We start from the raw sequence: 22412 nt of genomic DNA, 5'->3' as shown, positions 1-22412 counted from the left end.
TGATGGCAAGTGACTTCTCATTGGATCCGTTCCTTCTTTATGTAGTCATCTTCCAGAAGGAGTGTTTTATCCTTCGACCACTCCCATCATTCCGACTTTTCTTTTGGCAAAATAAAAAATTGATGCACATGCATCGACACGCAATTGTTTATTTATTTTTTTTTCTAACCTGGGTGACAATAATAGATATAATCACTAAAGATGTTTCGTTCCACTAGAAGCTGGTCGTGTTGCAAGCAGAGAAAACAAAAGTAATAAAATGTTCCAGGCTGTTTTAGAGCCACAAAGTTTTCTTTAACGTCATTATCATGTCACAACGATGTTGATGATGTTCAAGAGCAAGACTACAATTTTAGCATCTCAGCCTTGTGGACAGTGAAATTGTCAACCTTGCAAGTCTCGTCCGTAACAAACGGTAGTTAAACTCTGCATTTCCTGTATGCCAATGAGAAGACAATGCTTTTCAAATTTTAATCACAAGAGTATTGTAGTTATTAACAAAAGTTACATTTTCTTTCAACATTCCATAAATGAAAGACTTTTTTTTTTAATATTTTGAGAAAAGCTTTGGGTGTTCAACCACTAAAGTGCAGTCACGGGGTTCAATAACGGACGTTTCATCATGCGTAGACATGTCCGTCCTGCTTTTCTTTCCCCACCCATACGGTGCAGGGCGTAACTCCCACCGCTGCACTGCACTTAATTTCCCAGAGAAAGAAGATAATCTGGTAATCTGACAAGGGCGTTCCAAACGCTTCAGGTTTCCAGGTGATGTCATCCTTAGCCGGCGGGCAACCCAATCTTCTTTTTTTTTTTTCCCTTCGGGGTCCGCAAATGTTTCCAAGCCATGTAGCTGAGGCCTTCAAGAAAAGCATGACTATGATTCTAGCCCAGCAAGCGGCTGTATTCGGAGAGGGCGGAAGATTTCTTGACACCATCCCAGATTCGAGCCGCGTAGTGAAACCTGTAAAAATTGGATTGTCAGGAAAAACGGTCTAGTGATTTAAAAATATGAAATGATCAAATTTCCTACAAGACGTGCATCAGTTGTGTACACACCAGTTTTTTTCAGTGAGGATGGTGTGTGACAGTTGACAGCGGGGCATGGCTAGTATTTGGCTGCGCAGCTTGGAGATCATGGTGGAGAAGGAAGGGTGTCCCTTGTAACCAGGGAGCAAGGAGAAGAGGGGATACGTCAGAGTGGACCCTAAAACAAACAAAAGACAATTGAGAGTTAAAAACATGAAAGATGAGCTGAGCCACTTTCATTTTTGCCTCACCTGCTTTTGTGAGATTATCCTCACCGTCCATGTCCTGCATGGGCAGGAGGAACATGTTGACTTCGGGCGTCATATAGCTCTGACCCAGGCCAGGGAAAATATTGCAGTCCAGCATGGATAGTGAACCTAAAAAAAATATGTTTGCAGTAATTCTGGCATACATTTTGCTGTTGACAGGACACCGTAATATGAAAAGAGACGAAGAACATACCTTTGTATTTGAGGTGAGAATGGGACATTAATTTGTCCACCACCATATGCATGTCCTTCAGATTTCTCGGACAGAAGTCCTCACGCCTGCTCTTGTTCTGGAGGAACACTAGAAGCGAGACGGGGAGCATTTTTTTTGAAATTCAAACTATTTTTGAAAAGGTAGCTGGACGAGTGAGTAAACAAGTCCCACCTATATGCGGATAGTACTCTGCGCCGTCCTCACTGCCAGACGAGCCCGTGCTGTCGTGGTTTGCAGATGGCATGGAAGGTTTCAACATTTCGGCCGTTTGGAGAAACCTGAAAGGCCGAAAATGACCACTTCTAGATTTTTGATTTTTAATAGTGGTAGAAAATCTGGCTAGAATGAAATTGAATTCATTCTCTTGGTCGCGCCGCTTCCGGTCGCAGACGAAATAATTCCCCATCATGGGAAACCTTAGTTAGCATAGCCAAGAAAGTAAATAATAAGAAACATCTAATGTTGTACACTAAGTTCTCAACAAGCCCGGAATTGTCCTCGCGTCTTCCTTTAGACCAACTGCGAGAACAACATAACTGAGCTTATGAAAGGAGCAGAAGACAAATATCCTGTCACAGTACAAGATGAAATGCCCGACATTCCAGGCGGGAGGTTTGGATGTCTCCTTGTTTCACTATGCACGTTATTTTTTTTTTACACACAGAGCGGTATCGGATAAACAAGTACCCACCTGTAGAGGTTTAAGTCGGTGAACCAGTCTTGAACCACAATAACCACATGGCACACTGTAAACAGGAAGGAGGCAATCTGAAGAGACTGTAACACAGGAAGTTGTCATGTGAATTCAGAACTACCTCATTGTCTTCAGGTACGGATTATATTTTGAACAATGGCTGGTCTCAAACCTGCATCTCCACATATGTGTAAGGCAGATTGTATTCCGGGGGCAACTTGCGATCGTTGTTGATGAGGTGGTCCAGAATAGAGGGGCTGAGAACTGGCTGAAGGAACAAAACAAAAAGAGAAAAATGGAACTTGTCACACTCCAAAGTTCAAGACTTTGATTCCCACCTGAGTATCCAAAAAGATGATCCTCTCCTGGGTAATGAAGAAGTCAATTCCTATGCTCTGGTTTCCACCTCGCTCCTTCATCTCTTGAGTTTGGGCTCGGAATACGTAACCCCTGTGCACAGCAACGACTGGGTTGAAGCTCCACCAAAACATACTTTTTTATTTTTTCATTGAAAAATACATTGCCAACATCCCTTCTCTTTTTTTTCCCCCCTCTCATACGCTTTATACAAATAAATTGAAGGCTGTAGTGTGAGAAAATGTTTAATCCAGTGGTGAGAAGATGGAGGGCATTGTGCCAATTGTGCAATTGGAAACCTTGTGGCAAACTCTAACTTGTCTGTCCAGGTTCTTTTGTTTACATTTTGAGAAACCCACGCCCATGCACAGATGAACATTTCAAATGTTATATGAATGTCCTGAGTCCAAAAAAGAAATCAAAAGAGCCTTTGGTCTTTACCTTTGGTCTTCTTCAGGGGCATTGGCTGATAGCAGAGACATGACAGTGGATTTTCCTGTTCCTTGCTGGCCAATGACTCCCACCACCAACATATCAGTTTGGTCCCGCAGGTACTGAATAACACATGGCAGCATATAAACTATCGATGCTTAGGCATGAAAGGAAAAGTAGTCTATGCCGTGATGATTCACCTCCATGGCACTGTCACACCAATTCATCTGCTCATCCACCAGCTTGATGCTGTGCTTCATCTTCTCTGGTGGGATGAGTTTCGATTGGCCAACCAAAGCTGAAATCAGATCAGTTTATGTTGAATTCATTTGTCAATTTGACCTGCGATTTACAGAGCGAACCGATTGATCACTTACGGTCCACAGCGCTGCTCGCTGATGCGCTCATTCCTCGGTTCTGAATCTGATAGACGGGCTGGGTGGGTCTTTGGCCTTCCCTCTCCACTTTAGAGGGCCCGGGACCGGAAGGCTGAGGTGTCGCTTCTGGAGGAGTCGGTGGCTTCACCGTGTCATCCCGAGCCTTCATGAGCATGATTGGCTTGTCAAGGACTGGAGCTCCGCTCACAGCCGTATTTTGTGATGGCTTGGCCTACAGCAATTACACAAAGACCATGTTGGATTTTGGACTAGTACATTTTGCATAAGGATAAGTTAGTGCAGTACTTGTTGTCTTTCATTTGGTTATTTTACAATCAGGGCATCACTGATACTATAGAGTAATGTATTTGTGATAAAGAGGTTTATTTATGAATAACTAGAATACCCTCTCCCCAGGGGGCTTCGCTAGAATGATGGGGGTCTTCTGAATTAGAGGAGCTGGCGGTTCCTCACTTCCGTCCTGGAAAAACAAAAAGAGAATCACATGTTACAGCAGTGATGGTGAAAGCCAGAATAATCGATGTTACTGTTAAGTGTTACTCTTCGTTCTCGTGGTTGGTAATCGCGATCCCGACTGGGACCGGATAGGTTCTGACATGCAGGTCCAATGTCCCGATCACCACGACGTCGTCTTCTCCTACGTCCAGGTCCATACATACCAGGTTGACTGTGGCCCGATTCTGACATGTTTGCCACACACTTAATGGTGATCACTTATAACATTGAAAGTTATCGTAATATCCAATTTTCCACAGGGCTAGCTAGCGCCACTCGGTTTAGCCTAAAGAGTGATCAAGACATTCTGCATCCCTGAAATCCGATCACAATATTATAAAAATGAACGTTGGTTCTAATAGATTGAAGTTGATGGGAGATATTCTGTAAAACAAAACCAAAAATTACGCGCCAGTCAATAAACACAAACTACGCTAACGTGCTATTGGTGAGTTTGAGATCATGTCAACGTTAACCGTTGGGAACGAAAGTGTCCCCGATTAGTTTTCACAAACAATCTCCGCCCGCTTGGTACGCTTTGGTTTGACATATCAAACGCACATGTGTCCTATAAATGGTGATGTTAAGAAACATACTAGAACATCGATAGTTCCGACACAAATTAACAATTTAACGGCAGTGTCTAAATTGAATAACATTATATATATTCTCTTTTCATTATTTAAATTGTTTTGCTTAACTTTGCACGCTTTAAAAGCTTCGTTCATTCCTGATATTGTACCAACACGGTGCATTCTGGGAACGGAAATATAACGCGTTATTCTTCCGCTTTGAATTTTCTCATCATTCGTTTATCGTTGTCTTCAAATGTAGCGACGTAAGGATTTTGTCTTTCTTTTATATTGTCATATATGTTAGTGTTATAGTAGCACGAACATTTGGCAATTGCTCGTCCCGGCACTATCCTACATATATTTACAGACCGTACAGGTTATTTAGCTAGGTGTGAGTTGAGTTATTTACAATCGTTATGGTATCATTCGAATCATGTCTGCGGGACGGTTTTATATCATTTGTTAATAACTTACAAATTAGAGTGTGACGATTAATCATATGATTGTCGTTTCTTTGTTAGAATACCAACGCAATTGTGCTTGGCTTCGTCTATTTACTGGCAAAGAGATGTGCTTTTCGCTGTAATCTTGTCATCAGTATTAAGCCTCGTTATCAAACGAGCCCAAACCGCTTTGTTTACTTTACTGTATTTAATTCCGACACATAGTCTCTTTCATGACAGTTGAAAAATGTTTCATGCAATGCTCTGCTTTCAGATTATCCCTGGGTTGCTTTCGTCTGAAGACTTGAGCAGCGATAAAGGTGATGAGGTCGAACAAGCAAGCGCAAGGGGATTCCGGTCAGTGACAAGTGAAATGCGGTAAATGTTTACACAGAATTGATGTCCCACTACACTTGTCACATCTGCCACATCTGCAACACCACCTTCCAACGCATGTCAGCGCTTTCTTCACACTTGGACAATGCCCACCGTCTGATGGTGTGCTGCAATTGCTCTCAGGCTTTTAGTAATGTGTGGGAGCTTAACAAGCATGCGGAACACTGTTTGAGCTCAGCGGACGAAAGTAGTGACCTAGCGTCGGACGTGGAGCTGCGATTGAGCCCGAGCCCGGGGACATCTGGAAACAGCGTGGACTATGAACTGGGAAGACCGCTTGACTCTGATGACATGAGCACGGATGAGTCAACAAACGGTGCTTCTGATGATGATGATGATGATGATGATAGTGACTTTGACGCCAAAGCAGCTCAAATTAATCTCAGTGACACAGAATCGGATGGAGAATCAAACTCCAGCTCAATGAATTCCACTGATTTTGCAGATAATGCCAGTCGTGGCAACCTCCCTGCTAACATGAACGCCATCTGCGAAGACTGTGGCCGAGGCCCCTTCAGTTCCATCAAGCTACATCTGCGCTACTGCACTGGCTACCCAGGGAGATTATTTCAATGCTCTTGTTGCATGACTTTCTTTCCCAGTCAAGAGGCTCTCAAGGAGCACCGCATCGTCTTGTACTCCTGTGAAGTTTGCGGTCAGGTTTTCAATAAGTGGGTCTCGCACCATCGGCACCAGCCTTCCAACAAAGACCGTCTGCGGGTGGTTTCCTTCTGCCCCGAATCAATGCCCAAAACGTGCACCATATGCAAGTCGTTTTTTCTCAACGAAAAGTTTTTTTTGGCCCACGTCACCCGAGTTCACACGTCAGTGGTCAGCACTAAGTTGTGTATCATCAAAAAACCTTCAGGCTTGACTAACAATAAATTGCCGGCTAATGTGGCCACAGAGTTTATTCCCAAGTGTGTCATCAAGACCGAGCAGGACGATGAGTTGTCGGTTAATGCGGTTGCAAAGATTACACCCAAGCCTGTCATCAAGACCGAACAGGACGATGGGTTGTCGACTAATGCGGCCACACAGATTACGCCCAAGACTGTCATCAAGACCAAACAGGACGATGGGTTGTCGGTTGATGCGGCCACACAGATTACGCCCAAGACTGTCATCAAGACCGAGCAGGACGATGGGTTGTCGGCTAATGCGGCCGCAAAGATTACGCCCAAGCCTGTCATCAAGACCGAGCACGACGATGGGTTGTCGGCTAATGCGACCGCAAAGATTACGCCCAAGCCTGTCATCAAGACCGAGCACGACGATGGGTTGTCGGCTAATGCGGCCGCAAAGATGACTCCCAAGCCTGTTATCAAGACCGAGCACGACGATGGGGTTTTGGCTAATGTGGCCACAAAGATGACTCCCAAACCTGTCATCAAGACCGAGCACGACGATGGGGTTTTGGCTAATGTGGCCACAAAGATGACTCCCAAACCTGTCATCAAGACTGAGCAGGTCTTGAATGAACAGCCCCTTATGGACCATACGTATTCTTATTCTGAGGAGTTGGGGACAAAGCGTCCTGACTTAGCATGCTCAGCTCCACTACCCTCCATCGTGGCCTTGTTGGAGAATCAAAGGCCGGCCTTGACAAAACGAACAAACACAAGAGGACTGCGCACCTGCCGACAATGCGGCACCGTCCTACGGCAGCCCTACCTTGCCGTTAGCCACCGCTACCTCCACCGGGGTAGCCGCTCGCACCGGTGCCAGTGCGGCCGGGCCTTCAAGCACCGTCTGCATCTCCTGCGCCACCGGGTGCAGCACGCCGAGGCCGAAAGTTACATCTGCGTCAACTGCGGAAACACATTCACCGGAGCGAGACTCTTAGCCGAGCACCTGAGAGGAAATACATGGAAAACAAAAAAATGCCGGACAAAGTGCAATATGCCACTTGCATGCAGCTGTGGACATTTCTTTTATAGAGCATCTGCCTACATATGGCATCAAATTAAAAACGATGTGAAAACCAGGAATTTTGAAAACATCTGTAAATGACAGTCAGGACGTCTTACAGCTTATTTCACTTCCCACCGTTTTTTTGTAAAGTATTCGTGATGAAGCTCATCCTGCACATATCAACTTTCAATTCCAAAATGTCCAAGACCGTTTTAATGACGTGCAAATTTCAATTTATTTTGAAAACAGCAGAGTACAAGAAATGTCACTTATTTCAGCAATACATGAAAAAAAAATCTCCAGTTTATCCTCCCTTTGTCCAGTTGTGTGTGTTTTTGGATTGATTGTTTGAATGGAAGATGTACAGTGAACTTGCGCTATTAGAGCAGGGGGAAAGAATCTCATCTTTGCCATGAATAGAGAAAGTCCGTGACTAATTCCTCCCCCCGCATTATTTTATTTTTTTCATGGGAGTATTGATGCCACATTATGCTAGCAATAATATGGACAAATTGTAATGACAAATTGAGCTGGCCATTAGTCATTGCATTATGAGACGGAAAAAGAAACACTTTCAGTTTCACTTTTGACAGTTCACAAGATGCATTCAAAATTGGCCAACATAACAGGACATCTCAAATGTGGATAATAAAACTGTTTCCCTTAAACCACAAAAACTGGAACTACCCAAAGTTCTCAGCAAATAGCAAGGTAGACTCCAACGAAATTTGAGAATGCAAATGTGCAGGGGTTCACTGTATGTCAAATATTGTCTGGTTCAATTTCTCAACTGTGTTTTGATGATGTAGGATTTTTTGAATGAATTTCAGTGACTACGTGATCACTGCTGTACTCAATCTACTCAATGTCCGCTAGAGGGAGCGCTTTGTCCATCTTGTACCCCGTTGTCAATTCTCCACACAAACGAGAGCTTCAATCCCATCATGACCGTCTTACATTTGAGATGAACATGCTAAGATGTTAAACAATTTAAAATAAACTTGTCTTTGAATGCAACACTTCATTTTTGACTTCTGCAAAGCTTTCATTAAAGTGAAGACTAACACCAATTAGTTTAAAATAAATAAGGCACGGATGAGTCCAATAAAAAAAAAAAGCCTTTAAATAATAGGTGTATTCTAATAATAATAATACAGAGCAAGTCTAGAAGCTTGACAGTGTAGATTGGAAAGCTCTCAATGAGTTCTTCCATAGTCATGATTGGTGAAGAATGCCCGAAACTGGGCCTGAAGATGACCTCTGGGGCACTTGCGCCGCTCCTCCAAAATGGTTGAAGCATGTAGAAGTAGCTCTGCACAGGTGGAGATGATCATTTCTTCCTCTTGTCGGCATTGTCGGGAAAAAAAGTTTCTTTCTGAAATATGGGCGGTGGTTGTGTCACCTGGAAAGGAAACATCTGGTCACATCATGACACACAAAAAAAAGAGGCATAAAACTGTTCAATGCCAAATCCAGTTGAAATTTACCGTCAAACAGAACAAAGAGAAATGTGTCTATAAAAAAAAATCCATACAAATATGCCATCCATTAGCTTAATGCTAACACTTAAGCTACTGCTATTGGAACACAAATGACACGTCAGTAACAACGTAACAACGTGACGTTTCTTTATCTTTGATGAAAAATGACAAACATTTCTACAGTGAGTGACTGTAGCTGTGTAAGTCTTCTTCATTTGTGACTTTGTGACTATATCATACTGCCCATATATGCTTTTGTATCGATAATTTAGCACTCGATACCAAAGGCACGGCTCGCCACTCTGTCACGATGCCCCCTTCTCGGCCATCTTGTGCCACATTGCTGATCTGCACAGCATCAGCAGCGACTGTTGTGAGCTTTGTTTACCTGATCTCCTGGTTGCGGTGACGTAGGACCTGAGACAGAAGCTTTGAGGTTTCTTGGAAGCAGCGACTCAACTCTTCGAGTTTCTGCTCCATGGACAGGATACGCTGCTCCAGTTCCCGATACGAATTATTCCAATTGGCGCTGAGGTCGCACATGATCATCTGCATCTGGTCATATAATTGAAAAGGTTTAAATCCCCCCCAAATATCTTAAACTACACTTGTACCCCCTCGTGTTGAACGCAAGCGTGAGCTAGCCCTCGATGTTAGCATTTTTACATCTGCTGATTGGTTAGGGTACAAAACTTGTATGAATAAACAAGGCTATATTTGGTTTCCGTCCAACAAATAATTTTTTAAAACAAACCTTTTAACAAGTAACCTAAAAATGTCTAACTTTTGTACAAAATCCTTCACGACTCCTGCTGCAGGAAGGATGACCACTAACTAAAAGTTTGTTGTGAAAACTAAGCAATAATTGTATGCACCTGCAAGGAAACTAAGCAATTTTTTTCCCCCAAAAAACCAATCAGTCATATCGGCGCTTCTTGTCGGAAAACTTTGTTCCTCATGGAAAGCTTTCTTCTTCAATGGCCGGATTCCCAACTGACGTTTTCAATAAATATCTTAATTACTCTTTGAGCTTCCACTGACAGACCTAAACATATTCCTTGTTTTGGGAAAATTCTGCGTCATTTTTTCCATTTGGTCAAGTCTAGCAATGAAATTAATAAAATATCAATCGTTTACCTTTGGGAGGTCCACCATCTCACTGACGTAATCGCGCAATTTTCTCTGTTTGAGGCGCAAGTGACGAAACCTGCAGAGAAAAATTGAAATCTTTCCATGTATGTTTCTTTTGACATATTTTGTGTCAAAAGTGTAATTCCTTGTGTTTACATTTAAGAACCGTAGAGTTGATTTTCTACACCACTTACAGTGAAATAGTCAAAGAGTCATTTATTTGAAGTACAAGTGCACAGGTTACGCATCCTGCCTGTAGCTGTCGTAACATACACTCTGATGGCCTCCAGAAGACATCGCTGGTGGCGTCGGTGTTCTCCTCGAGTTCTTTTGGTCAAGTTAGCTCGGTGCAGCAACCAGCACTCGCGCAGCACGTTTGCGGCGGCGTGGCGGATCTGTTCAACAAGTGTAGAGAAAAGATGGAATCCATATTCATTATCAAAGATTTTTTGGAGACTCAAGAGAAAAAGTTAGGTGACCAATGTTGGTCCCGTTTTTGACCATCTGCTTTAGTTGGAAGAAGAAGTCAATTTGTTGATGCTCTGGTTGTGCCAAAGTAGCAGATGTTTGAAGGTTTCTCATTATTGTAATATGTATGCTAATATCCATTTGCATGACACGTTAGCTTCATGCTAATGTTAGCATACATGTTAAATGTGAAAATTCTAATTCTATTTTAACATTGTGGTCTTTCATATGTTGTATACAATTCAGTGTTATAGTAAACTTCAACTAGGAGTGACCAATAAACAATTACAGTGCTGAAAAAGTTTTTAAATGCCAACTGATGCCACAAGGTGGGACCAAAAGCACTACTTTAGTCTAAATCAAGTTCCTCAACTTTCTTTCTCAAAGTTCATTGGCACCAAGATACCACAAGATTAAAAGCAAAGCAAACTTTATTGCTTTGGTCTTAGTTTTTCCACTAAATATTGGTGGATAGATTCAAATTGAAATCATATTTTATATATACCCGCTAATATTTGAATCCACCAACACTGAACAGCTAATTAGCAATAGTTCCCTGAGTCCAGGAACCAAATAAAAATAGGTGCAATCTGCTGAACCCAAAACAAACCTGCTGCCCCTGCTTCTCCTTACGCAACGTTGCCACCTCTTGCATCACATTTGCAGCTTTTGTCTTTGAATCTATTCATGTGTGCTTTTTGTCTTCCTGCCCAATCACTATGACTGCCCCGTGATGATGTCACGCCGGCCCCCATGCGAGGATTATTAATAGATTCTGTCAGTGTTCGCATCCAGGTGTCTTCCCTTGTTCCCATCAGTGTAAATCTGGACTCGAAGGATGCACGCACACACACAAGGACCAAAACAATCAGTGAGCAATGTGTAAAGATGCACCTTGTGACAGGATGCAGCTACACTGGAAGGGAGGAAATGGTTGTATCCTCCAAAACAGTGCACACAGCACCACCGGGCACTAGTTTGCTAGGAACAACACTGCGTGTGAGTCACAACTCACAAAAAAAAAAAAAAGAAAATCATTTCAATGAGGCCTAACAAGATTTCGGACAGTATTTCTTTGTAACGGTTTATTAGACACCTCCATTTTTCAGAATGTTAAGTAATTAATGAATAAATCCTGTTCAGTCCAGCAACTAGCGTCATACCTCTCGCAAGACACAGTTGTGTTTTCATCATCTCGTGTCTCACGTTTTGCGGCTTCCTTGTATCACAAAGCTTTATATTTTTAAATTGGTTTCATTTCTGTGGATTATTTATTATATCACGGGATTTTGAGATCCAGTAATTCATCCTGTATGGTGGTTCCAGTTTTGCGGTTCCACTATTTGGTATATTTCTTTGTACAGTGATCCCTCCTACTTCGCGGGGGTTACGTTCCAGACCCAACCGCGAAATGGGAATTTCCGCGAAATAGAAACTAGATTTTTTTGAGCTATTCTTGGAAGATATTCTATTTTTATCGCTGACATCAACCAGCTCGCTGCTAGGGGACTTTCATATCAATGGACTGTGCGCTCCGCATTCATGCCTTAGCGACGAGACTAACAGTGTATTGCTATGTCCAGATGAAGGCCACCGCCGGTGGAGAGTGTTATATCTTTACTATTTTCCAGGTTCTGATGTAGCAAGCATGGTTCGGACAACGACGTGATGGGTACTGCTTTATTCCTTTCATCACAGTCAGTTCACTGGCCGTACATCGCGACACTGAACGTCCCCGAAGCTCCCCCTCCCACATCCGGGGTTTTCCCACTACGGAACATGAGTTAGTCCAAAATATACAACAGCGAGAACGCCCTGAAGTCACATGTGACGATAAAGTATACTGTACTGACTCTTTAATTTATTCATTTCACTTTTAAACGTAAGCTATCATTATTAAAGGAAAATGAAGAAACTCAAGTGGCCGCGAAACCTCGTGAAATGATGAAATTTCTGCGATAAAATAATTCATTTCCGCATTTTTGAAAACCCGCGATATAGCGAAGCCGCGATAGTTGAAGCCGCGAAGTAGGAGGGATTACTGTACTCTCATTGTAGTTCTAAATCACATCTATTCTAGGTGTAATTCTATTCATGGCCGCTAGATGGTAACACATCATTTACTCTGAGATGAAAAATTTGAATGAAGAAGAACTATAATCCTGAAATCATTCCTGTATTTTAGTTTTACGATTTATTTCCATCCCGTGCGCATGATTATTGATGTATATAAGATGAGTTGTTATTTGATTTCTTTTTTATTATTATTTACTGAACTGTAAAAACAGAAGGATCATTACGATGTTACACTGACTGCACCGTCCAATATTTTTCTATTGCTCTCAATCAATAAATGATATGTTTCAATGTGTATTTAGAGAAACCTAAGCGTATGAATGCTATAAAAACATGCAAGGTTATTTTTATAACTCAGATTTCACTTATTGTAAGGCTGATCTGGAATGGTTGGGAGGGGGTTACTTGAATTATTCACCATATGGAGCCATTTGACATCTGAAGAGAACAAAATAAACACCAGCACATATTCCCACATGACATAGTGTAGCTAATTAACTGTGCACGCTCATTCACTCAGTCTCATGTCACTTAACAAGGCAGGTCCTAAGTGGACAAAATAATACCTGCACTTCCCATGCACATCTTGTTCGTATCATGGATAAAGCTTTCAAATACAAAGTACACAAATAATAAAACTAATATGCTTGCTACTTTGCTAATGGGGGTGGTCAGAATTATAACACTCACGATAAACCAGACTGAACAAGAGTAATTATACTCTTTAACTACTAAATTGAATTCACAGTATGTGAATATCTGATATTTTGTCATTATGTGAACAACAGAAGCCTCTGCAGAATGCATTTGTTCGTCCACACCATTTGAGGGCTGCAATTATATAAACACACACACACACACACACACACACACACGCATACCATTTCCTGCCAATCACTGCCACCGTCCTGAACTGACACAAGTTTCTTTCCGGACTAAAGATGATTTCCTCTGTTTGACGCCTTGAGAAGGCTGTAAAAAGGTTGGCCCGGTTAAAAATAAATATGAAAAGGCCTACAAACCAAAACATGCTCATGACACGTGGAAGTTGGTCAAGTTTGCCCTTCTTCCACCATGCTGACCAAAGTGTTGAGATGGGAATGAATTAATACTGTTATGTAAATCAGTACTGCCCATACTACACCAAGAAATATTAAATACTATTTACAGTGCACAGCGCTTGATAAATAGATTTGACATTTTTTCTCACCGGGCATCCAGCATCATGAAGTGAAATTTCTGACTGATGCTTTTCTCAGAAAATTAGTCCAACCACTGAAACCTTTTACATACTCAGGAATACGAGTAAATAACTCTAAAATACATTGACTCACACACAAACTATTACAAATAAATATAGAAGCACATTTACAATCTTTTATAGTTGTTCAGCTTCACACTACACTTTAACAACTTCACTTGCACAATTTTCCCAAAGCTTATTAAAAAGCAATTTTGGCTAATGGCGTTTTGGAAATATCAAAATGTGTTATGTGTAAGTAAATGAATGCCAGGTGCCTTACAAATGTGTTTTTGTAGCTCTTACCCCTTTTGAGATCTGGATGTCCAGCATGAAAAAGTGCACATGCTTCTCTCCTTTATTCAACGCCAGCTTCTTGGTTACCACGGCGACCAACATGGCGGTACAGGCTACACCCTGAAAAGCCACACAAAAACTGTCCATCATGCACACAAAATGTAATCAACTCTCTGCTTGTACCACCAACAAATATTTAAACCCTGGCAATAAAATAGGTGGCTCTTAATACGTTTAGTTTTGTTTTGTCCATTAAATCAAAATTGTATTGACGCATAAGCTAAGGTTCAAAAGTTAAATACGAGGCTGTGTGGCACAACTATAATAGTTCTGCTTTCCTCTGAGAATAGTTGGCTGCTTTTGCTGGGCAGCGGACGACAGAATGATTAAGATGGATCCCAAAACAAAAATACACACACTGTAACACAAACACACACATCACAGAAAACACACACTGAAAACACTGCTGGAAATTCCGTCTCCACCACAAATAATAACAAAAGCACATGTTACCTTTTTTTTTTTTTTTTTTCTCTTCAGCTTGCATCAGAAAGAAAAGGACAAAGGAAAAGGTAAGAGAGCATTGAATTTGATTGACATACACTATTTGGACAAAAGTCATGTGACAGTGAAACGAGATGACCTATTTGTGAATTTTTTGGGGGAGAGGGGTGTTTTTGTGCTAAGTAAATATTTCTCTGGCCTATCAGGTAGCATCTTGTTGCTAAAAAACTACTATGTTGATGTGACATGAAGATATTCATTTAGACAAAAGTAGTCCTTTCCTGCCATCTTGTGGCATCCATAGGCAATTATTACTCATAGATTTTCACGAATCACGGTAGGGTCCCTAGTTCACTGTATTTTAAATATGGTCCTTAGCAATAAAAATTGGAAAGCCATTTTGTTTTCGGTTTAAAATGATGCCTCAATTGTGTGAGGAACAGCATAAGCAAGTATGTGCCAAAATTTTACTGTCCATGCCAAACAGTTTATTCCACTGTTGCTATTGACTGCTGTTTATTGTTTAGCACTGTTTTCTTGTAACGTGGTCCAGAGCACCAGCAGTGTGAGGAAAGGACCATACACAGCGACAACAGGCTCACACTGCTGCTTTTGAATCTCGGCTTTGTCAATTCTGTGCGGGGTTTTCATCTTCGCCACGTACTTGTGTGGGTTTTCCCCAAGTGCTGCAACTTCCTGTAACGTTCTAAAATTTAGGCTCTGTATCAAAGCTGTCGAAAGTCCGGTTTTATTTTTTGTTTGAACTATAAGTCTCGATTCTTTTTGTCCATATAGTGTACATGGAAAAGCCTTGTGTTGTTGTTTTTGTATTTGTCACGGTTTGCGCCTTATCTTATTTTCGTCTTTTTGATTCCACATGCCCGACTGGTTTGCTCTTGTTTTATTTTTATTTTTGAGCATTTCCTGCTCTTTGCTCCACCTTTTTTTTTTTTTTGCCACTGACATAAAAACCTCATGTCGCTGTTGTTTGAAAAAGTCCGAGGTGATGCATCTTTCAGGTGCGCATAGGGCTCCGGCGACTAGCTCCCACCCAAAACGTCCTTTGGGAAATGGACATTTATCTTTCCGAGTGGTGGGCACAGGTTGGCACACCCTCGTTGTAGTGCTGCCAAAAGCAATAAAACCACCCTAAAAATGGATAGGATGGAAAGTTTTGCCTTATAAAGGGTGCTTATAAAAAGCTGATGGAGAAATAGAAATGGTTTTCCCATTTTCCTTCCCACATCGGGAGAGACACTAATCTGCTCTCACACATAGTCACTCGTCACTTGTTATACTCTCACACGTGCTCCCTTTTTTTTTTTAAACGCCTGTCTGTCACAACACAGATTGCTTTCTGAACAGAAAAAGCAAGCAAAGCAGGAGAGACCTTCACGAGATAAACATTTTGCACATGATGCAGTATCAGGAAACAGAACAGCAACGGAACACCTTGTACAGTTTTTTCCCTTATCAACTTGGTGTCCGCTTGAAGGTAGAAAAAAAAAAAAAAAAAAGAAGCCTCGTTCAGAGCGAGATAAAGCATCCCTGAGGCCACAACACGAAAGCGGAGAGAGTTACCATGACTCCGGTGAAGAGACACACCGACTTGCCACAGCGTGTGTTGGGCGCTACGTCGCCGTAGCCTACCGTCAGGAAGGTGATGGCGATAAGCCACAAGGCCGTTTCCATGGTATCTGTCGAACCTGGAGTCTGCCTGCAGTGGAATGGAATCAACATTGAGAATGTTCATTTTATTTTCAACTGTCTTTGAAAAAAAAAAAAAAATGTCCAGCAATGTCATGCGAGACGAATAAGAAGGAATAAAACCCAGATTATTGATTATTTGTCATGAAAATTCAACCAGTCTTTGTATTTCGTTTCCTCTATTGCAGTATGTGATTTAGCAAAATCAGGTCAGTCCATAAATATTGATCAGGAGTGTGTTTTTTTTTTGTTTTTTTTTTACCTCTCACACAGAGTAAGCATCCAGGACGCTGTGAGCCAGAAGAAGAGAATAAAAACCAGCAGCGTGCGAGCCGGATACTTGTTCATCAGCACCTTGAGTACGAAGCGGAAGGTAAAGTTGATATTGTTGAGCGAGCCGATGCTCCTGTAGGAGGCGCTCAGCAACACTTTGCTATGCAACAGGACGGCCCGGTGCACCAGGTACAGGCGCAGGAACATCAGCACAGACAGTAGCAGCTCCAAATTGGCCAGGGTGGTATTGTGATGGTTGGAGTCACAAAGTGGAGGTGAGAAAGACGAGTTGCCGCGGAGGCCCATCTCCCAGTATGTGCCGACGGGATGGATGGCACAGGTTAATAACTCGAGCGTGATCAGGAAAATCCTGTGGTTGGTCATGGCAATGCGCCAATCCACCTGGTTTTGATCGATAATGAAGAGCTGGAAGATATTGGGAATTTGATTACATTTTCATACATTGATAAACTGGAATCATTTTATAAATGAAAGCAATGTAGAGAACTCAATTCAGTAAGGACTGGTGAGATTTAATGCAAAGATGCGTGATGACAAATACAGTGACAAAAGGGAGCCAAAAAAAAATACATTATAGATTTTAAAAAAGAAATCAACGATATTTCAGGACAGCATTTTTGCAAAAACTTGACAATAAAAACAACAACAAAACTCAACACAGCAATATAATTTATATAATAAATGCAGTTAATGTTCGCCGCTTAGACGAATCTAAAACGTACATTAATATACTAGATGAGATGAGATTGTTCATTGCTAACAATGAAAGACGAGCACAACATTACAAGAAGTAAACACTAAGCGTGTGTTAGCTTCTTCTTATCTCTTCCCAGCATGCGTGGGACCCCTCCTTGTATCGCACACAGCGTCTAACTGCATTTAAAAGCACTTCAGGTAAGAGTGCAACAGCAACTACTCTGACCAAAGAGTAATAGAAGCAGTGTAGTCATTTAGTACCTGCGTTTTCAATGCACCTCTTAATACCCTTTATCTTAATATCATGTGATAATTACACAAATGACCATATACAAATATAGCGCACAATCGTGTCAAGTACATCTGTAGTAGTCGTCAAAAATCAACACATTGAAGTAAAATATTGAAGGGACTGAGAGGAACCGCTTTGATCGGCAGGGGAGCAGGTCAGCTGTGTTCACTCCCATTAGGGCGCAAACTCCCCTTTTATGACCAGTGACACGTATGCTGTACTTGTGCGAGAGTGTTTATTGGGTTTAATCTCAGCCAAATCCCTTTAGTTCAAACACAGCAGCGATGTGGATTGGAAACACGTTGCATTCGAAAATAATGTGTACGCTTATGTGGACAACCAAGGATTTCTATTATAAAATGTATAAATTCATCCAAAAGAGGCTGAGTAATTGCTGTTGAGGCTACCATCAGTGGAGCGAGACCTCCAACCTTTGCTCTCTACGTCAAAGAAAATTGTTTTGGACAATTATTGGCATGTTGTACAAAAAAATAAAAAATAGGAGGCAGGATCATGATGAGCACACAAATCCAAAAAGTACGATTGAAAACAGACAAACTCACCCTGATGTCCTTGTAATGGAAAGCGATGATGAAGATGAGGAGACAGCCAGTGGACAAGCTGATGGAACAGTTGATGATTAAGGCAATGTCGGTGCCCTGGATAAAAAAAATAAAAAAAAAACATTGTGAGGAAGTAACATGATTTAAATTGAGTCCATTCGTGATTCAATTATTGAGTCTAGAATGTTACGATTACAAAGATTAGATTGCAAAGCTAAATCACCTTTTAGAGAATTGTCACCATAATCTACACACTCATGGCTGACAACAAGGCACTCTATTCTAATATTCTGGAATTTAAATGAGATTTTTACGTGCATTTGACATTATTAGTTGTATTCATGTAAATGCTTTTTTTTTTTATTGTTTATAGTACTTGAGTTCATTCAAAAATGTGAAAATAAGTTTTTGTGGAAGATTGCCATTGAAGACTTTTATTTATGCTAATGCCTAAAGAACTTTACTGCACCTTCTTCTCACCAAGTCTTTTGTTGAAAAGTCTCAAAGCATCCATTGCAAGGTCAGTGGAAGTTTTGACGCACACAAATGTGATTTACATTTCGAAAAGTTAATGACAAACATTCAAGATGGAGGAAAGTTGAGCGTGTAGGTGGTATGATGTGACGCCCATGCTGGCATCCCCCGTGTTTTTCCTCCCGTTTTTTTTTTTTTCTGCGCTAGCGTCCACACCGTGTCTGTATTCCGTCAGGGTTCTAATTAGCAGACCCCACAAAAAAGGCTCAACATTTCACCACATTCCATAACAGAGAGTTCAACGGCACGTTTCCTGCCAGCTTTCTAAAAGTGTTTTTGTAATGTTTTCCTGTTGGAAATACTCATCGCAAGCCCGAGGAGTTTCATTTTGGGTTAACCTTCACACAGATTGTTTCTCACAGTCTTGGATGAGACATCAGCGGCAGGTTGGCCGTCTCCTCTTGGGAAATTGCGTGAGGAAAACGTAATGAAAATCCAATGCAAAGCTTTTGGTCTGGTTTGTTAGTAATGTAATAAATAAATAGAAGCCAAAGTAAGACACGTGCACCTGATTTGGGGATTGTATGGTTGATTCAAACAGGAAATAAGTAACAATTCAATATAATCATTTTTTGTATGTGCAGATTTGTAAAATATTATCGAGTCCGCAACAATATCTCCTATTAATAAGTTAAAATTATTATCATGGTCATTTGTAGGCATTGGATCTGTTTTTGCAACGAGTAGCGATGAGCTTTTTATTTTAAATGACATGTCCGATCAAGTGAATGCAGTACTTGACTGCAACCAGCAGAGGCACTGTTGATTTGTGTTGGCTGAAGAATCAGGCGTACTTAACATTTCTTCATCCTGTTAAAGATCCGTACATCCTTTTACGTGGGCACTTGTCATCGTTAGAGTCGTGCGTGGCTGGATACGCCCTTGACCGGCCAATCAGAGGGCGCGAAAAGACAAATAAGCTTTACAATCCCATTGACACGTTAGAGTATTCAATCAACGGATGTTTTTACAACGTGGAGGGAAACCAAGCAAGGCGAGATTCAAATCTTGAACCTAATTCAGAGGCAAACTTTCTAAACTGTGCTATTCCCTAATAAAAAATTAAATCAGAAAGCTCATCATTAATTGGGTAATCAAAAGTGCCAAAATAAAACCAAGCGAGCTCAAAACATGCCTTTAGAGGCCAAGTGTGAAGCCCCGCCTCCAACCTGTATCGACTTCCAGACTACCATGCAAACACTCACATTATACACTAAATGGCGCGGAAAATTCTGAGGTTAATCTAGCTGCAGGGGGAAGAGGCCAAATGTGGAAAAATCCTCCCAAAATAGCCTCATTTTCGTGCATAACCATTCAGGGTCGGGCTTAAAATATAACTTTTGTACGCTGCCATTAAATTTGATGGGCCCTCCACTTTCACTACCCTCTGTAGCATTAATGCACTGGAGTGGTTTTCAAAACAAAAGCCAATTAGACTGCAATCAATGCTGGATTACTTGGCCAGCATGGAGATTCTGCATGACTAATAGCTTTCGAAAATGAAGAATACAGACATGCGGGGGACAAAGCAAACCTTTTAAAAGACTACTGTACATTCGTTAGCCCCAATTACGACGTCAGCATTTTCCGTCTTTTTTTTCCCCCCCCTTTTGTCACTGTCCTGTTTAAATATTTTCAACAAATCCGCTTTGTGAGGATATTTTTCTGTTTTATGAAAAAAAAACACCTGACATTGTCTTCTCCCACCCTTTTTTCTTTCACTTCAATGACTCGGGGGTCAATTTATCAATGACTCCGGTGGTCTAATGTTTTTGCTTCATGCATGGGAACTTTTTCCATGCGTTGATTGTGAAAGGCTGCCTTTGTTATCCCTTGCGATCTGCATATTAATGTGGTGACTTTGTGTGTCTGGAAGTGGACTGGCTAATCAGTGAGCAGTTCAAAGCCTCTGCGTAGGTTTGGCAGGGCTTGCGCTATGAAAGTTGTTATGACGACAGACAGCAAAGTGGGTGGTTTTGTGCAAAAGGTACGGTAATTTGAAAAAAAAAAAAAAACAGCAACATGATTCAACATCACGATTTACACAGATCGGGTCGGCACATATTTTGGATTTTTATGCAAAATTAGTGATTGGTTGAGATTTGCAGATCGATCGGCCAATTAAGACATTCCAGCAAACACAATCTCGTTCGGTCTAGGGACGTTATGTGCTGTCATCGTTAATAATTTAATAATCCAAGGTTTCTCATCATGGACAGTCAGATTCAAATAATAAAATAAAATAAATCTTGTATTTTAGGACAGAATTTTTCGGGTTTAATTGTTAATTATGTTATTTCTCAATGCATTTCACTGGCTGTCATTTATACATGAATTTAAAAGTAGGGGTCTACTGTATAGTCAATTCACAATTTCTTTAAAACGATCAGATCTTCTGATCCGATAAGTGATCAGTTATCAGTATTTTTAAACTCGTGGCTGGGTGGCTTATGTTTTTTTTTTTTTTTAAACTTCCTGCTTGCTCAATCATAATTCACTGTTTTTACAGCAAAGCTAAAGAGCCAACACATACTGCACCACTCTTTTGCTGGTATTGATATTTTAACGTTAATGGAGGATGACTGTAGGTCATATATCGTTGTGTTATTATCTCTTAAGAGCCTCTGGCTTTGCCGGCATAGCCAATGACGAGATAAAGTCCATTTCAAGTGAAGGCATTTCTAGATTAGCCACAGTCCTTCTTTCTGCCTGGCTGCTTTTCAAATAAATATCTTAACACAATACAAATCCCTACAAAAAAGAGTATATCAAGCTCCCCTGCTGCACAGAAAAAAACGTTTGTGGCATTAAAACGATTACAAAGCCATATTGCATAAATAAGAAGCAAACTGGACAGATGGGGAAAAAAAAAAAAAAGCAACCACTATAAACAGTAGCAGGTGGTGGGAACCTCCCAGTGTCAACAAGACAAATAAGAGGGAAACCTCTCAAACGACTCTGGCCTCTGTTAAGCTTTTTCTTTGGCTTTGCACCATCACATAAATTGAAAAAAAAAAAAAAACACCGGGCCGCAATGGGACAAGAACATAATAAGATATATAAACTCCCATTCATAGGAGTGTAACTCATTAGTTATACAGTACGTAATTGAACGTATATATTTTTTGAACTGAGTACCTTGTTACATGTCACTCTGCTCTTAAAGTAGATGGTCATTGTGTTTTTTTTTTTCTCCCATAATATGTTCTTCCCCACATTTTCAAGCAATTGTTTTGGTTTGATGCTTGTTGGAATAGAAAAATAAGAATGCTGCTCGGTGCACGTACCGGTTTGTAGATGACAGGACACAGCTCGGTATGGAGGATCATGAGCAATATTCCGAGCAGAGCTGCGGCCAAAGCCAGCGCGCACAGCCGCTTCTTGTCGTCCAACAAGAACTTTCTGTCGCGCAGCCTGTACAGGTCGTCTCCCTCCATTTGAGTCGCCCTCTTGCCGGAGAGAGACACGGGCACGGCCACTTCTGCGGAGTCCCCGCCGTTTCTATGCACCAAGCCGTCGTAGTTCCCACAATCCGTTTTGGAGTTGCTGTGCAAGACGCGCTTGGTCATCTCCATCTCCAGAGCGCATACGAGGCGGCCCTGGTGCCTCTCGTCGCTCCCCGGTGATCGGGATCTTTCCCTCGCGTGTCCGGTCCCTTCCTGGACTCCGGACATAGTGTCAGGTGTACACGGACCTCGTCTCGTTTCACGTACATGGAAGCCGCTAATTGTGGAAGTACACTGAACTCCCTTTTAGAAAAAGAGAGGCGCGGCACTGATGCTATTAGCGCACACCGCTGTATGCCTGGCAGTCCGTGCGTACGCGTTATCTTATCATATTTGCATGTGTGCGCTCTGCGGGGGGATTCACGTGGTGTTTTGTTTGCAACCGGGCCGGAAAGGTTTTAAGACTA

General features: G+C 41.5%; 3 protein-coding genes across 5 annotated transcripts; 1 reads left to right on the top strand and 2 right to left on the bottom strand.

Moving 5' to 3' along the window:
- Window positions 1–566: 566 nt before the first annotated feature.
- smg9 (SMG9 nonsense mediated mRNA decay factor) lies at window positions 567–4681 on the bottom strand. Its single transcript, XM_085917427.1, has 13 exons — window positions 3934–4681; window positions 3779–3853; window positions 3373–3604; window positions 3196–3293; window positions 3005–3117; window positions 2545–2656; window positions 2379–2474; window positions 2204–2289; window positions 1684–1790; window positions 1492–1599; window positions 1281–1406; window positions 1060–1207; window positions 567–964 (listed from the first exon to the last, which is right to left on the bottom strand). The coding sequence occupies exons 1-13, from the start codon at window positions 4078–4080 to the stop codon at window positions 886–888; spliced, it is 1527 nt and encodes a 508-aa protein (XP_085773553.1). The 5' UTR covers window positions 4081–4681; the 3' UTR covers window positions 567–885.
- LOC147052067 (uncharacterized) lies at window positions 4483–8228 on the top strand. Its single transcript, XM_085917424.1, has 2 exons — window positions 4483–4726; window positions 5181–8228. The coding sequence occupies exon 2, from the start codon at window positions 5306–5308 to the stop codon at window positions 7313–7315; it is 2010 nt and encodes a 669-aa protein (XP_085773550.1). The 5' UTR covers window positions 4483–4726; window positions 5181–5305; the 3' UTR covers window positions 7316–8228.
- On the bottom strand, window positions 7407–22328 carry kcnn4 (potassium intermediate/small conductance calcium-activated channel, subfamily N, member 4). Of its 3 annotated transcripts, XM_085917425.1 has the most exons (9): window positions 21787–22328; window positions 17966–18061; window positions 16383–16819; window positions 15995–16130; window positions 13919–14029; window positions 10102–10223; window positions 9835–9904; window positions 9086–9252; window positions 7407–8618 (listed from the first exon to the last, which is right to left on the bottom strand). In XM_085917425.1, the coding sequence occupies exons 1-9, from the start codon at window positions 22171–22173 to the stop codon at window positions 8615–8617; spliced, it is 1530 nt and encodes a 509-aa protein (XP_085773551.1). In that variant the 5' UTR covers window positions 22174–22328; the 3' UTR covers window positions 7407–8614. The 3 variants fall into 3 exon arrangements, 2 of the variants coding, with proteins under 2 accessions (XP_085773551.1, XP_085773552.1); XM_085917426.1 differs by lacking the exon at window positions 7407–8618 and having other exon boundaries at window positions 9082–9252; XR_015066838.1 differs by lacking the exon at window positions 7407–8618 and having other exon boundaries at window positions 9217–9252; window positions 10023–10223.
- Between the last annotated feature and the right edge of the window lie 84 nt (window positions 22329–22412).

This window comes from Syngnathus leptorhynchus, chromosome 8, assembly GCF_054491065.1.
Source record: "Syngnathus leptorhynchus isolate UIUO chromosome 8, UIUO_Slep, whole genome shotgun sequence".
Taxonomy (NCBI): Eukaryota; Metazoa; Chordata; class Actinopteri; order Syngnathiformes; family Syngnathidae; genus Syngnathus; species Syngnathus leptorhynchus.
Note: the sequence above shows the minus strand (reverse complement) of the source record. Positions and strands in the feature narration are given on the sequence as shown.